Here is a 14,329-nt window from a genome sequence, read left to right as displayed (position 1 = left end):
AACTGAACAGAGAGCTTTCTTCTTTATCACATTAATGTTCACATAACACATCTTCCTTGGAAATAAAGAGGTTTCAAATAAAAGTTCTTTTTTTCTGTTAGTAAACCCAGGTATGGAAAAGGAACCAAATGCTATTTTATTTTTTAGATTCCTAATATGTTTGAGCCTGAGTTCTTATGGAGGCTATACCTACTCCAATATTCTAATATTAAAATGGATTTGTGATGTCATTGATTGATTATTACCTCCAATGATATAGCTTTGTGATCCTGGGTGAGTCATTTAACCCTGTTTGCCTCAGTTTTCTCATCTGTAAAATGAGCTGGAAGAAGGAATGGCAAACCACTCCAATATTTTTGCCAAGAAAGCCCCAAATGATGTCACAAAGAGTTGGACAAGACTGAACAACAACAACAACAACAAAAAATGTTTTCTGAGCTCCTCCTTTCAGGTAACACATGAGTATAACTTTCCTTCAAACAACACCTTCATCCTGGTCCTTCGGGGGAGGTAAGGACAGATACGGCCTCTTGAACCTGCCAAAGAAATGGAACAGAAGAAAGGAAATTTGTCAAAGGCTACTAAATTAACTTATTCTGAGGGAAGCGACTCCAGCTCTCTACTTATCAAGTTCCTTTCTCTTTAATAGTGCTGTTTAATTCATTCTTTACACAGAGAATCTAAGAGACACACAATTCACATGGCAGATCCCCCCCCCTAATTTTGAGGGAGTCAATTCTATTTATCAATAAAAATGTCTTTGGTTCCTTTTCAGTACAACCTCACACACACACACACACACACACACACACACACACACACCAGAAAAACCCTTCTTTCATGTCCTATGTGTAATTTACCATAACAAAAGGTATATGTGATGACTTTTTTAAAAGCTTTACTCTTGTTAGTTATTAAATATTTATATGTAACTGAGCTGAGGGACCATAATGGCCTGAAGCTCAAATTTCCTAACATGGTCCTCCAAACCATTTGTGTGCTTAAACTGTATTTATTTGTACTCATATTTCCCCAGTTTTTAATACTTTCAAAAAATGTGTTGCTTTAAACATTCAACAATTCACATATAAGCCGAGCATGATCCTACAACTTTCATTAGGTGATTTAGTCTTAATATTTGTGCGAAAATTAATTTTTTTCAAAAATCCTATTAAGCAACCATTTGCCCATTTGTAGCCTATACCGGAGAGCCTCACCAAGTTATCTACCCCCTTATCCCATTTTTGGTGAAGCTATTAGGTAGAGGCTACAAATGGGCAAAAACTGGTGGCTTAAAATAGGATTTTTGGCTTTTCACTTAGTTGGATTTTATATGTGATTATGTGGCCTAATATAAAAAATAAATGATTGACAACTCAATTACAACAAAGCTGTTAAATAAAAGAAAGATGTTAAAACAATAGCAAGCACTTATAATCCTTTAAGATATTTAAGGTGCTTTACATATATTTCATCTTCACAACAACCCCTTAAAATAGGTGCTCTTATGATCCCCATTTTACTGAGTGTCAAAGAGATTAAATGTTTTACAGAGAGATGCTCAGCTAGTATGTACTGCATATGAGAGGGAGATTTGAACACGGATTCTCCTGACTCCAAAGCCAACATTCTATCCACTATACCTTGAGGCTTCTAAGTAATTATTTCTCACCACAGTCTTTAATGAGGGGGAAAAAGATAAATTTGGTATGACTTAAATAATCTACCCATGGATAATTTAGAAGTTTATATTCCCCCACTTCAAATCCAAAATTCTCCATCACCAACATACTCCATCACTCTGATATACCTAATAATCTACATGATTTTAATAACTACTTAATATATGCATGAGAAAACACAGGAACACACAAACCATGAAAATAATTATAAAGCAATTAGAAAAAAGTATATAAAATAGCAATATTTTTCCATATTTTATGTCCTTTGTCTTTTTCATACGTGTCTATATTTGACTTCTCCATCTAGATTAACTATCTCTCAAAGCAGAAATCACAACCCTCTGTTACAAACAATAAAATGTTATGGTGTCCAAACTAAAGATGTCATAATCCATCAAAGACTTAAGAATCTCTTTTAAAAGTGTATTAGAAAAAGGGCGGAGCCAAGATGGCAGAGAGAAGCCAGCGAGTTGCCTGAACTCTCCTTCGGTTCCCTCAAAAAGAACATTAAATCAAGCCTCTGGATGGATTCTGAAACTACAGGACCTGCAAAGAGACAGAAAGACACAGTCTTCCAAGCAAAGATAATTTAGAAAACTTCAGGAAAGGTCGGTCTCACTCAGGCAAAAGGGAGGTGCAGTGCACCACAGCTCACCACAGTGTGGAGACGGTCCGGGCAAGTCAGCAGTATTAGTTTGGATAATCTCTCAAGATCTTTTTTACCCTACATAATGATTAATATGACAGTGCCTAAATTTTGACATATTATTTTTTACCAAATGATAAGATTAGAATGCTTCTTATAAAACAAACTAAAACCAAAACAAACAAAAAATAACATTGTTCTATGGACAGAATCCTTTAAATTCAAGTGGCTCGGGGCAGCTAGGTGGTGCAGTGGATAGAGCACTGGCCCTAGAGTCAGGAGGACCTGAGTTCAAATCCGGCCTCAGACACTTAACACTTACTAGCTGTGTGACCCTGGGCAAGTCACTTAACCCCAATCACCTCACTAAAAAAAAAAAAAATTCAAGTGGCTCCTTTCCTGGGAATTATCAAATTCCATTTTCAATTGAATTGCACCAGACTCCATATTTGAATTAACTTTTCAGAGATTGAGGACTAGGTACATGAATTGATATGCTTCATAGTTATAATTAATTAGTATGATCAAGGGAAAATGATGGAAATTTTTTGGGGGGTAAAAGATGAAGGGAAGGGGCAGCTAGGTGGTGCAGTGTATAAAGCACTGGTCCTGGATTCAGGAGGACCTGAGTTCAAATCCAACCTCAGACACTTGACACTTACTGGCTGTGTGACCCTGGGCAAGTCACTTAACCCTCATTGCCCTGCCCCCCAAAAATAATTAATTAATTAAATTTTAAAAATAAAATTCACTTTTAAAAAATGAAGGGAAAATGTTAGAGAAAGTACCATAACCTTTACATAAGAAACTATGAGCCTATTTATTCAAACTTCTTTTCATCAAGAACAATCATCAGAATAATTTGTTAACTCCTTAAATAATTCCTTATTGAAATGTATTACATACAGGAAGGTAACTGATAATCTTTTTAAATAAGGAATATCTTCCATTCTCCTAGAAGGGGATAAATATCAATATTTACTAATATTGCCACTAGGTTAAATGTGTAAAGAAGCAAAATTACTTTCCCATCAAAAAATGGTATATCAGCCTTCTAATTAAAAATACATTTGTTATTTTATGCCTTGTTGTAGAATCTAAGACAGTTATAATATGTTGATGTAAAAATGCATAGCATTCTTTATCTAAATGAATTATGCATGCATATGGACTCGCATTGTACTTTCATAAACAGTATGTCATGAAGTGGTTCTTATAAATGATTTGCAAGTTGGGTAAAAAAAAAATTCATGCCAAGCTATAGAAAATAGAAGCAAAATCTGTTCCTTTTTATTTAGAGAATTTCTGATTTAGTAAGAACTAAGTATTGGAAGGAAATTCAGAGCCTAACCAATGTAACCCATACTTTCATAAGAATTCCTTCTCTAAAAACCACAAATGGTCATATAGCTTTGCTTAAAGTTCTCCAAAATGATTAGTGTATCCCATTATACTTTTGAACAGTTCTGTTTGTTAGGAAGATCATTTTTATATCAAATCTTAATTTGCCTCTTTTCAATTTCCATCATTGCTCCAAGGTATATATGACAACACATTTTCAAACAAGCAATTATGAAGGATAACAAGGGTAAAAATGTCATAAAAGAAATATATGTGAGAAATAAGATAGAGTGGCCATCTATCAAGAGAAAGTGCTAGAACTGTTCCATCTTCTGGGGGAGCAAAAATGAAACATCCAGTAGTATATATCACAACCCATCTATATACTTGCTCACTCTATGTGACCTATCCATGTCCTTTAATACCCCCCATTAGGTCCACCCAAAATACTGAGGACTTCTATCTATATCTGTTGACATTGCACTTATACCAATGGAATACCCCACTTGTTATATGACTAGGCCAAGCTTTCTTTTCTGAAATGCATCTCTGTGCTAATATTCTTACAGTGACTTCTCAGTCATTTCGTAATAGTAATATGATATAATCTAGACATGCCAATATAGCATATACCTTAACAACTAGTGTGAAACATGAATAAAAATAAAGTATAACAGAAGGTTAGTGTGATTGAAGGCAAAGAGAGTTACAAAGAACTGGAGGGGTATTTTGAGGAGGCAGAAATCACTTTCTACTGAAAATCGATCAGGGCTCTGTTATGGAGAAGATAGTACTTGAACCTAGATTGAAGGATAAGAAAAGATATTAATGATATAAGATGAATATGAAATGTATTCCGGCATGGAAGCAACCTGGGCAAATGGACAGATGCAAGGAATAGTAAAAGGAAATGAGGGAGTAGGTTGTGGTACAATTTGATTAGAAGGTTAAATGTATGAAGGGGATTGATATGAATTGAGACTGGAAATGTAGTTTGGAGAGATATTGTGGAAGGCCTTATATGTCAAACAAAGGAACCTTTATTTTATCCTTTAGGCAAGAGATGATTAGTGAAAGATGTTGAATTGGAAGGTAACAAATCAGAATAACAGGAAGATAATTTTAGCAGGTATATAAAGGATTATCAGGGAAAAAGGAGTAGATGAAAATAGAGAAACAAGTGAAAAAAATATTCCATTAGTTCAGGTGGAAAGAGCCTTGGGCCTGAAGTAGGCTGGTGGCCTTAAGACTGGAAAAAGAGTGACATATGTGAGAGATATTGTGGGAGTAGAATTGATAGGACTGGGTTACTTGCTGGATTTCAGGGGTGAGAAGAGAATAACAAAGATAACAGTAAGAATTAGAACATGACCGACTGAAAAGATCATGATATTGGTAGACAATATGCAGTTTGAAAGGAGTAGAATGTTTAGGAAAAAGATGATGAACTCATTGTTGGACAGAATAATTTTAAAATAGTGGCTGGAGTGTATTTGTAGCTAGTCAAAGATGTGGGACTGAAGCTTAGATAGTATATTAGGGCTAAACTTTTTGATTTGGTAGAAATCTGTATAGAGCCACTACCTGAACTCATAGGAATAGATGAAATTTCTAAGGGAAAAAGCAAAAAGGGAGAGAAGTGAAGAGGAATGAGTACATAGCTTTATGTAACCCTACTCCTTAAGGGGAAAGAGGAGGATTGTGAATCATTGATAGGGACAAAGTTGGAATAGTACAAAGAAGAAAAAAAAAGGTAACCCAAGAACCAAAGGAAGAGATCATCTAAGATGACGGTGTCAAATGATGCATAAAGGTCAAGGAGGGTGAAAATAAGGAATTTTTGGTGAACTTAGAGAAAGCAATTTCAGTACAAAGATGAGGTCAGAAGCTAGACCGAAGGGAGGAGTGAATTAATAGAACTTAAATGGACAGATACAGATAAAAGTTGTCATAATGGTGTGATATTGACTTAGAAGGAGGTCTCTAGTAGAGGGTGGGGGTATCTATTTAGGGTACCATAGGGAATTATGCTTGGCCTTATCTTCTTTTAAAGGTAGATAGATAGATAGATAGATAGATAGATAGATAGATAGATAGATAGATAGATAGATAGATAGATAGATAATTGATAGATGATAGGTATACCTATATAATATGCACATACATATGTGTGTGTGCATTTGTGTGTTTGTATTTATTTCTTTATCAGTGACTTGAGAATGAATTGGTTAAAGGCAGAGACACTATGCTTTTCAAATTTTCAAGTTTTACAAGACTTGGAAAAATACCTAATATGCTGTATGACAGAGTCAGGATCCAAAAAGATCTTGACAGGCTAGAAAATGAGCCAGACTCTAATAAAATACCAGTTTGACTGAAAAAGTATATTGCAATCTTGAGTCAACAGTGTAATATGACAGACAAAACCAATGTAATCTAAGTCTTCATTAAGAGAGGCACAGTGTCCAGGATTAGATAGGGATGGCTCTTCTCTAATCAGCTCTGGTTAGACAATATCAATCAATCAATCAATCAATTGAACAACTAGCATTTATTAAGTATCTAGTATGAGCCAAATACTGTTCTATGGGGATACAAATACAAAAAAATGAAACAATCCCCCCCACCCCAAGGAACTTACAATGAGAAAGACATTAAGTACTTATGTAAGTATTTATTGTTTTTCAGTCATTTCAGTTGTGTCTGACTCTTCATTACCCCATTTAGTGGTTTCTTAGCAAAGATACTGGAGTGATTTACCATCTCCTTCTCCAGGTCATTTTATAAATGAGGAAACTGAGGCAAAAAGGTCAAGTGACTTGCCTAGAATCACAAAGCTATTAAGTGTCTGAGGCTGGATTTGAATTCAGGTATTCTTGACTCCAGTCCTAGCACTCTATCCACTGTGCCACCCAGTTGCCCTTATATAAATATAAAGATAATAAATATAAAATTGTTAAATACAAGGTCATTTCAAAAATAGGGTACTAGTGTTTGAGGGGTTTGGAAAAGTATTCTTGGATATTATGTTTCATTCTCCATTCCTCATTTTAGGAATGACAATGATAAACTGGAAATCATACCAGAAGCATAAGGGTCTTCAAGGCCATCTCAGGTAAAAATTACCTCAAGAAATTAGGGATGTTTTATTTGGAAAAGAGAAAAGCTTAGCACAACTTCATTTTATGAATGACAATGATAAATTGGAGAGCATCCAAGAAGGAGAAGGGCCTTTGAGGCCATGGAATGTGATTCATTGAAGTAGATGGGTATATTTTGCTTGGAGAAGAGAGAGCTTAGCAAGGACATGATAGTTGTCTTCAAATATTTGAAGAGCTATCATCCAGATGGTGGATTAGACTTTTTTTACTTGCCTCCCAAAGGGCAGAAATAGAATAATCTTTCTACATATTATTCATGAGAGGACTGGACTGCCCAAATAGGTAGTGAGATCCCTTCACTTGTGATACCAGTATCTCTTAAAGAGTGGCCATATTGTTTGCACAATGAGATAATATCTTCTGGAATCACTCTATAAGCAGTCTTTTGTCCCTATGACCTAAACCAGTTGTTTAACACAAAATAAAAAGAATGGACAGCAGAGATACATTTTGAAATTTCCTTTGCTGAGGTCCAACTGTTCAGTTGTGTGGAATTCTGCCTTAACACTGGATGATGGACTAGGGTATGCTTCTAAGTCTCCTGTAGCCTAAGTAAGTACTGAAGAGCATTTGAGCCAATGTAGGAAAGCTCTGACTGTTCACTTAGAATGTTTTCATTCCACTGATCTAGATTGAGTTACTCTTTTCCTTAGTCTTTTATAAAATGGAGGAGCCTGGAAAATTTTTGTTGTTGCCATTATAAACTATCTGTAAGAATGCATCATTTCATTCATTATATTCATATTCCCAGTGTCTGTGTGTGAAGTGTTCAGTTGGGACTAGCACCTTTAGTGTGAAGGCTTGGCCAGTCTTTTTCAGGGCTGCTCATCCACCTTTGCTGTCCATATTTCAACCAATTCTCACCTGTGGCTCTAAGAAGTTGTCATACACAGTGGCTATACCCCGATAAAACCAGGTTGAGAGTAACTAATCGACCTCAAACCCATCAGTGAGTTTGGGATGTTTACCCCAAGCATGTGAAGACTTCTCCTGGTAGGATGGGGAGATGAGAACAATTCATTCCAAAGGCCATGGAGGCTGCTGAAGCAGGTGCTATAGGGTACTTAAGGCTTGATCAGTCATTAAAGACATCAAATGCATCTTGGGCCATTTCTACTCATCCTGACTTTTGTCTTGCCACTGGATTCCAATGACTCGGAAGAGAGACTGAAGCTAATGATTTTGTGCAATGCTGCCTCACTTAAAACCAAATCATCTGCAAGTCAAAACATTGCCCCATGATGTCACTGCTTCTCTCTAAAAACAAAGGATGAACTATTCCCAGAATGAACAATTCTGTAGAGGTACATAAAAATATGTATTGATTAGTTAATTGTGTTCCTACAAATAAATTTCATTTGACTGGGTCTTCATGAGCATCTTGTCTTGAGTTTTATTTTAAGGAAAATTTCTTCAAGGATATAGTCTAGTACAGGGGGAAAAAAACAAAAACCCTGCCTGAAGCAAGAAGACCCCTTTTTTTTTTTTTTTTTGCGGGGCAATGGGGATTAAGTGACTTGCCCAGGGTCACACAGCTAGTAAGTGTTAAGTGTCTGAGGGCAGATTTGAACTCAGGTACTCCTTAATCCAGGGCCGGTACTCTATCCACTGCTCCACGTAGCTGCCCCAAGATCTAACTTCTACTGAGCAACTTTGGTTAAAGTCAATTCACTTCTCTCAATCTCAGCCACCTGCAAGGTGAAGAGGTTGGACTCCTCTAAGTTCCCTTCTATATCTAACATTCATCATTTTAAGGTTACCAAATTGATTGTCCCCTGAGTAGCAGTCATTACCTCTTTATGGATCAATCAATCAATTAATTGATTGATTAATTAAGTAATTATTTTGTTTATTTGTTTGTTTATTTTCAGGGCAATGAGGGTTAAGTGGCTTGTCCAGGGTCACGCAGCTAGAAAGTGTCAAGTGTCTGAGGCTGGATTTGACCTCAGGTACCCCTGAATCCAGCGCTGGTGCTTTATCCACTGTGCCACCTAGCTGCCCCCTTCATGGATTTATTATTGTCCTGACTTATCATGAAGTTACTAATAACTAGCATTAGGATGTGCCCATAGCACTAGATAATGAGGAAGCTGCTGTAGACGTTATTATTGGATAAGACCTGGTCCATATAAGGAGCTTAATAAATGTGCTTTGAGTGAATGAATGAGAAACTTCAACCAAATTTCCATGCAATATATGTGCTCATTTGGCATAGTTAATACAAGACTAGTTTCAGAAGAAGAAAAATAAAATGTATGTGCATGCATCAGAAGTGTCTGACTCCACTGACGAATCCTGAATCTCTGACAAATTGGAAGAGGGAAGCAGGAGGTTCTGTTTTCGTCATTTGGAATCCAACTAACTAAATTACCCATCTCTGGCTGTATAATACAGTTGGTAAGTATACATATTTCATTTAAACTCTGGTCCATTTTCTTGAGTGATGAACTTTTATGGTGATAGGTGCTAAGCAAATGCATAGATCTGAAAAGTTCTAAAAATGAAAGATTTGTAATGATAAATGGAATTCACTGAAATCCTTTTTTTAAATGGAGGCATTTTTAGTCTGTTAGTGTGCTACTCAAAAACTATAATATCCATGGGGACTGGTTCTATGATTTCTTTGTTATATGAAACTCTTGATGAAGGAGCTCCATCTACCAATGCACTTGGTTTACAATTCAATTTATAATCTTTGAAAGTTATGGAGAATATTGAGAAGTCAAGTGACTTATCCAGGATTATTAGCCAGTAGTTGTGAGGGGTGGGAATTGAGCTAAAGTCTACTTGACTTCAGGGCCAGTTTTTTATCCACTCCACCAATGATAACAAACCCCAATAGAAATGGACCACTAAGCCATTCATAAAGATCCTTCCAGGCTACATATATTGACTTAGAAAAATATATATAAACATTATTTATGGGTTTTTTTGTATTTTTATTTATTTTGTAAAATATTTCTCAATTACATTTTAATTTGGTTCAGACTGTGCTCCTGTTTGACAAAACTGTACTATGCAGTGCTACCCTTCTCTACAGTATACCTTCGAATGACTAAATTTGCTCCTTTTTTTTCAATTGAGGCTAGAACATAGTTACTCATTACTCATAAGCTTCTGCAACTTAACAAACAGAAAACTTGACAAAAGACCAAATATTTAACTTTTAAACATCTTTAACCTTTACTACTTAAATTCTGATTAATGATCATTTCTTACCTGATTCTTCCAAAATTGACTATTTATATGTCCTCCATATCAAAAAGTGCCTTGCTGCATTGAAACTAAAGCCATTCCTGTTTGATAATTGTGTGTTTTAAAATCACCTGATATGAGGGATATCTTTGTGAAATAATAGTTCCTACACCGCCCATTTCTGAATGAACTTGTGTGATTTTCGTATTTTGCAATTTATTTTGTATTTTGATTTTTAAAATCTTGAAAATAGACTCACAGAGCATATAGTGACAGAGTGAATAGAGTGGAGGTGAAATGAGGAACTCTGAGTTCTAGATTTGTGCTCTAACATTTAGGAGCTGTATGACCTTGGATTAAACCCTTTTTTTCTTGAATCCCAGGCAACTCTCAGCAGGAGTCCTTAAACTGGAAGCCATGAATTAAAAATAAAAAATAAAAAGGAAGGAAGAAAGAAAATAAAATATAAATGTAGATAACTTATTTCTACATAATTGGTTCAACTTAATTCTTTGTGATCCTATAAGACTAAGAACCCCCTTCTCCTAAAACCATATACTAAATTATCGGGCAGGTTCCCTTCGGCTTGGTAGAGAGCATTGTTCACACTAACTAAACCACAGATCACTGATATAATAAAGACTTCTAGAATATAAGAGCTTGAAAGACCTTTTAGAGCCTCTAATCCAAACTGTTTTTAAAGACATAAAATAAAATACATAGGATTACAAACTGAATTATAGTGAAATAGAGGTATCATTTTTTAAAATGAACACAAGTTGCCAGATCTCATGTTAAGAACACTTGCTTGAATCCAAACCCCTCATTTTGCCAATGAAGGAATCTCAGGTACAAAGAAATTTAAGTGATTTGCCCCAGGTCACACTGGAAGTTAGTACAGAGGTGGGACTACAACCCAGGTTCCTAGACAACCTGGTAAGAGATTTTTTTACCCCCCTCAGTTGCTTGAGGTGAACAAATGAACTTCCCTCTCCAGCCTCACTTTGTACATGCATCTTCACAGAATTGTTCAAGAGCCACCTTTCAATGTTATTGCTTTATTATCTTAAATGCTTTTTAAAATGGTATTCTTTTATTGCATGACAAGAGATACTCTTTCAGTGTAAAGTTGTTGAATTTCCAGGCTGTTTTTAATAGCATTGGACTTTATGGTTTGGAACAGACAAGAATCTCCTCTGTTTCCCTTTTATCTTCCTTCCTGTGATAAGGGAGAATGTGGACGCATTAAGCAAAGCCTTGCCACATCTGTCAGGCAAACTATGAGCTCCCCTCCTGTGCAAAGGAGCCCCACGCCTGTCAGGCAGCTCTCTGCGGATGTGAAGGTTGCGGCCTGGGGTTTCTATCTCCTCCCTCAGATGTAGTCTCCTCATCCCTGCTGCCAGTCCTTGCTTGACAGATGGAGAAGATGATTCCATCATCAGATTCCAGCCCTGTTCTACCACTTGGGGCCAGGTGTCACTCTTCGGGGAAGGGAGTTAAAGCTTTTTTTGTCAGAGTGGATTTCTCTTGTTTCACTTAACATCTACTCACCTTTTGGTATTAAAAAGGAAAAAAAAATACAAACCGATAAGGCTGTCCCCAGGCAGAATTTTCACACTACCCAAAGCAGCCGCTGTAGTTGGAAAGGGCCTTCAATAACTGTCAAAAACTGACATCACTGTGTAAAGAGCTGTTCATTTCGATATCTCATTTCGGATTGATGTACGTGCCACTTTTATATCCTTCAGCTCAATATAACATTTGCCCTTTCATGTTCTCAGTTTAAGCTATTGGGAATTTAAAGCTATTTCAAAGCATAATTACAGCAATCTGCATATAAAAGGCTATATGTCCTACAGAGGGCTCCATAGAAAAAGCAAAGTCTTTCAAAGAAGAAAATGAGAAGTAAATCCCACAACTAAGATTCAGGGAAGTTAATACATTTTTTCATCTGATGAGAACAGTCTAAGTGTTGGCAAAGCCAGCGGAAGATTAACCAAGTCAAAGGTCAGTCGGAGGCAGGTTTTTTTTTTGGGGGGGGGGGAGTAACTGGAAGTAGATAGGCACAGAAGAATGGAAGGTGATCACAAGGACTACATACAGACATAGATATATAGAGAGAGAGATAGAGATATATAGATATGCATGCATGCTTGTTTGTAGCTATGTGTATATATTCTCATGCATACCTATATACATTATATAAAGACATATACATATATGCATACACATATAGGTGTGTATATATGTATGTATATATGTGAACACATCTAGCAATCCAGATGTATCATGTAAATGTGTGTATATACGTGTGTTGTCTGTTAATATATACATGTATTGTACACATGTGTTAGCATTATGTACTTTGTGTATGCATGTATACACACATACATGCATGCACATATATTTTTTCTTTGAGATACTGAGGGCCTAGAGAGGTTAAATTACTTGCCCAATATCACATAGGTTGTAAATGGTAGAACTGGGATTTGACTGCAATATTTCTAACTCCAGAAGCAGTATTTTTGTCACTATGCCAGGCTGCTGCCCACATCAGTACTAACTATTCTAAAACGAATAGGCAACAAGGCTTCTCACTCAAATATATGCTTTCCTGACAACAATGTATAAAATAATTGACAGAAAACTTTTTTCCTCTTCCCAAAACAAAGACCCTAAAAAATTATGGTCTAGTATTATAAATAGTAACATTGAACAAGTCTGGAATTTTCTGAAATACACATTATACTGCAAAGATATCATTGCTAGCTTATATATGTATATACACATATATACATTTATATGTGTATATATGTATATATATGTGTGTGTATGTATATATAATGTATATTATATATACACATATAATTCCTTGTACAGTAAGAAAGATCATTTCTTTTGGTCACTAAAGCAGTTGTGTGGGGCTTTTAAAAGTATTTTGAAGAAAATCTTAAGGTCTTTTTTTTTTTAATGCTAGTCATACATTCTAGAAGTGAACTAAAGGCATTTCACACAGAGCCGTGTAGCAACATATGGTAACCCTAGTCCCAAACAGGAAAATGTGTCTGTCTGTGCCAACTCTTAATTACCAGCTCATTAACACTCAGGTGTCAATTGCTGGTGGCAAAGGCAATGCCCATGCGGCCTGGTTTCTGTCCTGCACAATGTAATTAAATTGACCTCAGCCACGGAAGCCGGAGCAGCCTGAGCGGATTTGGACACAAGTTTCAGGCACTAATCACACTAGCATCATTTGGTGAATCACCCAGTGTAATGAGGGGAAGAAAGACTCCAGCTAACGTCAAATTGTACTTTCATATATATTAATGACCTAAAGGACAATGAAAGAGATAAGCTCTCTTCTGCTCCAGGATGACTGGTACATATGTAGTCTGATTTAACACAGCTGTTTGATTTCTTCATTGCCTATCAAGCATGATATCAAGTTAGAATTTTTAAAATGTAAAGAATTGCAATGATTTTGAGCATCTACATAATGTATATTTGTTTTTCATTTACTGTCTACATTGGAAAAGATGTAAAAAGCATTACTTTGCAACTTACTGCTCACACATCTGGAATGCACCCCTTCCTCACTTCTACCCTTAGAATCCTTGGTTCCCTTACAAGACTCAGCTCAAACTCTACCTTCTTTTTTTTTTTTTTTTTTCCGGGGCAATGGGGGTTAAGTGACTTGCCCAGGGTCACACAGCCAGTAAGTGTCTGAGGCTGGATTTTAACTCAGGAACTCCTGAGATGCAGGGCTGGTGCTTTATCCACTTCGCCGACATAGCCGCCCCCAAACTCTCCCTTCTACATGAGGCCACTTCCAAGACCCAGCTTCTCTTGTCTGCCTATCCCTCACCTTCCATTACTTCTCAATTACTTTGTATCTATTTTGTCTCCATTCTTCTTTACTTATATATGTATTTATTTATTTATTTTGATAGAATGTAAGCTCCTTGAGGGCATAAGATATGTATATATGCATAAAGACATATACATATAGCTAGATAGATCAATGGATAGATAGATTGGTGGATAGATAGACAGACAGACAGACAGACAGACAGACAGACAGACAGACAGACAGACAGACAGATAGATAGATAGATAGATAGATAGATAGATAGATAGATAGATAGATAGATGGATGGATAGATCGCTCCTTTTCCCCATAACTTTTATACTCAACTGGAAAATCCCTACAGATAAGTTCCCATTTTTTTGAACTTCCATACAATTTACATCTTCATTGTCTGGATAATTTTTTTCCACTGTCAGGCCAAGTGAACAGACTTAGG

At 36.2% G+C, this 14,329-nt stretch overlaps 1 protein-coding gene across 1 annotated transcript in view; it reads right to left on the bottom strand.

Moving 5' to 3' along the window:
• Positions 1-405: 405 nt before the first annotated feature.
• Positions 406-14,329, bottom strand: part of PCDH10 (protocadherin 10) — an 80,606-nt gene continuing 66,682 nt past the window's right edge. Inside the window, exon 5 of the mRNA XM_043970009.1 lies at positions 406-536. Coding sequence (XP_043825944.1) covers positions 448-536 — 89 coding nt within the window. The 3' untranslated portion in view covers positions 406-447. The remainder of the gene's footprint in view (positions 537-14,329) is intronic.

This window comes from Dromiciops gliroides, chromosome 6, assembly GCF_019393635.1.
Source record: "Dromiciops gliroides isolate mDroGli1 chromosome 6, mDroGli1.pri, whole genome shotgun sequence".
NCBI lineage: Eukaryota > Metazoa > Chordata > Mammalia > Microbiotheria > Microbiotheriidae > Dromiciops > Dromiciops gliroides.
Note: the sequence above shows the minus strand (reverse complement) of the source record. Positions and strands in the feature narration are given on the sequence as shown.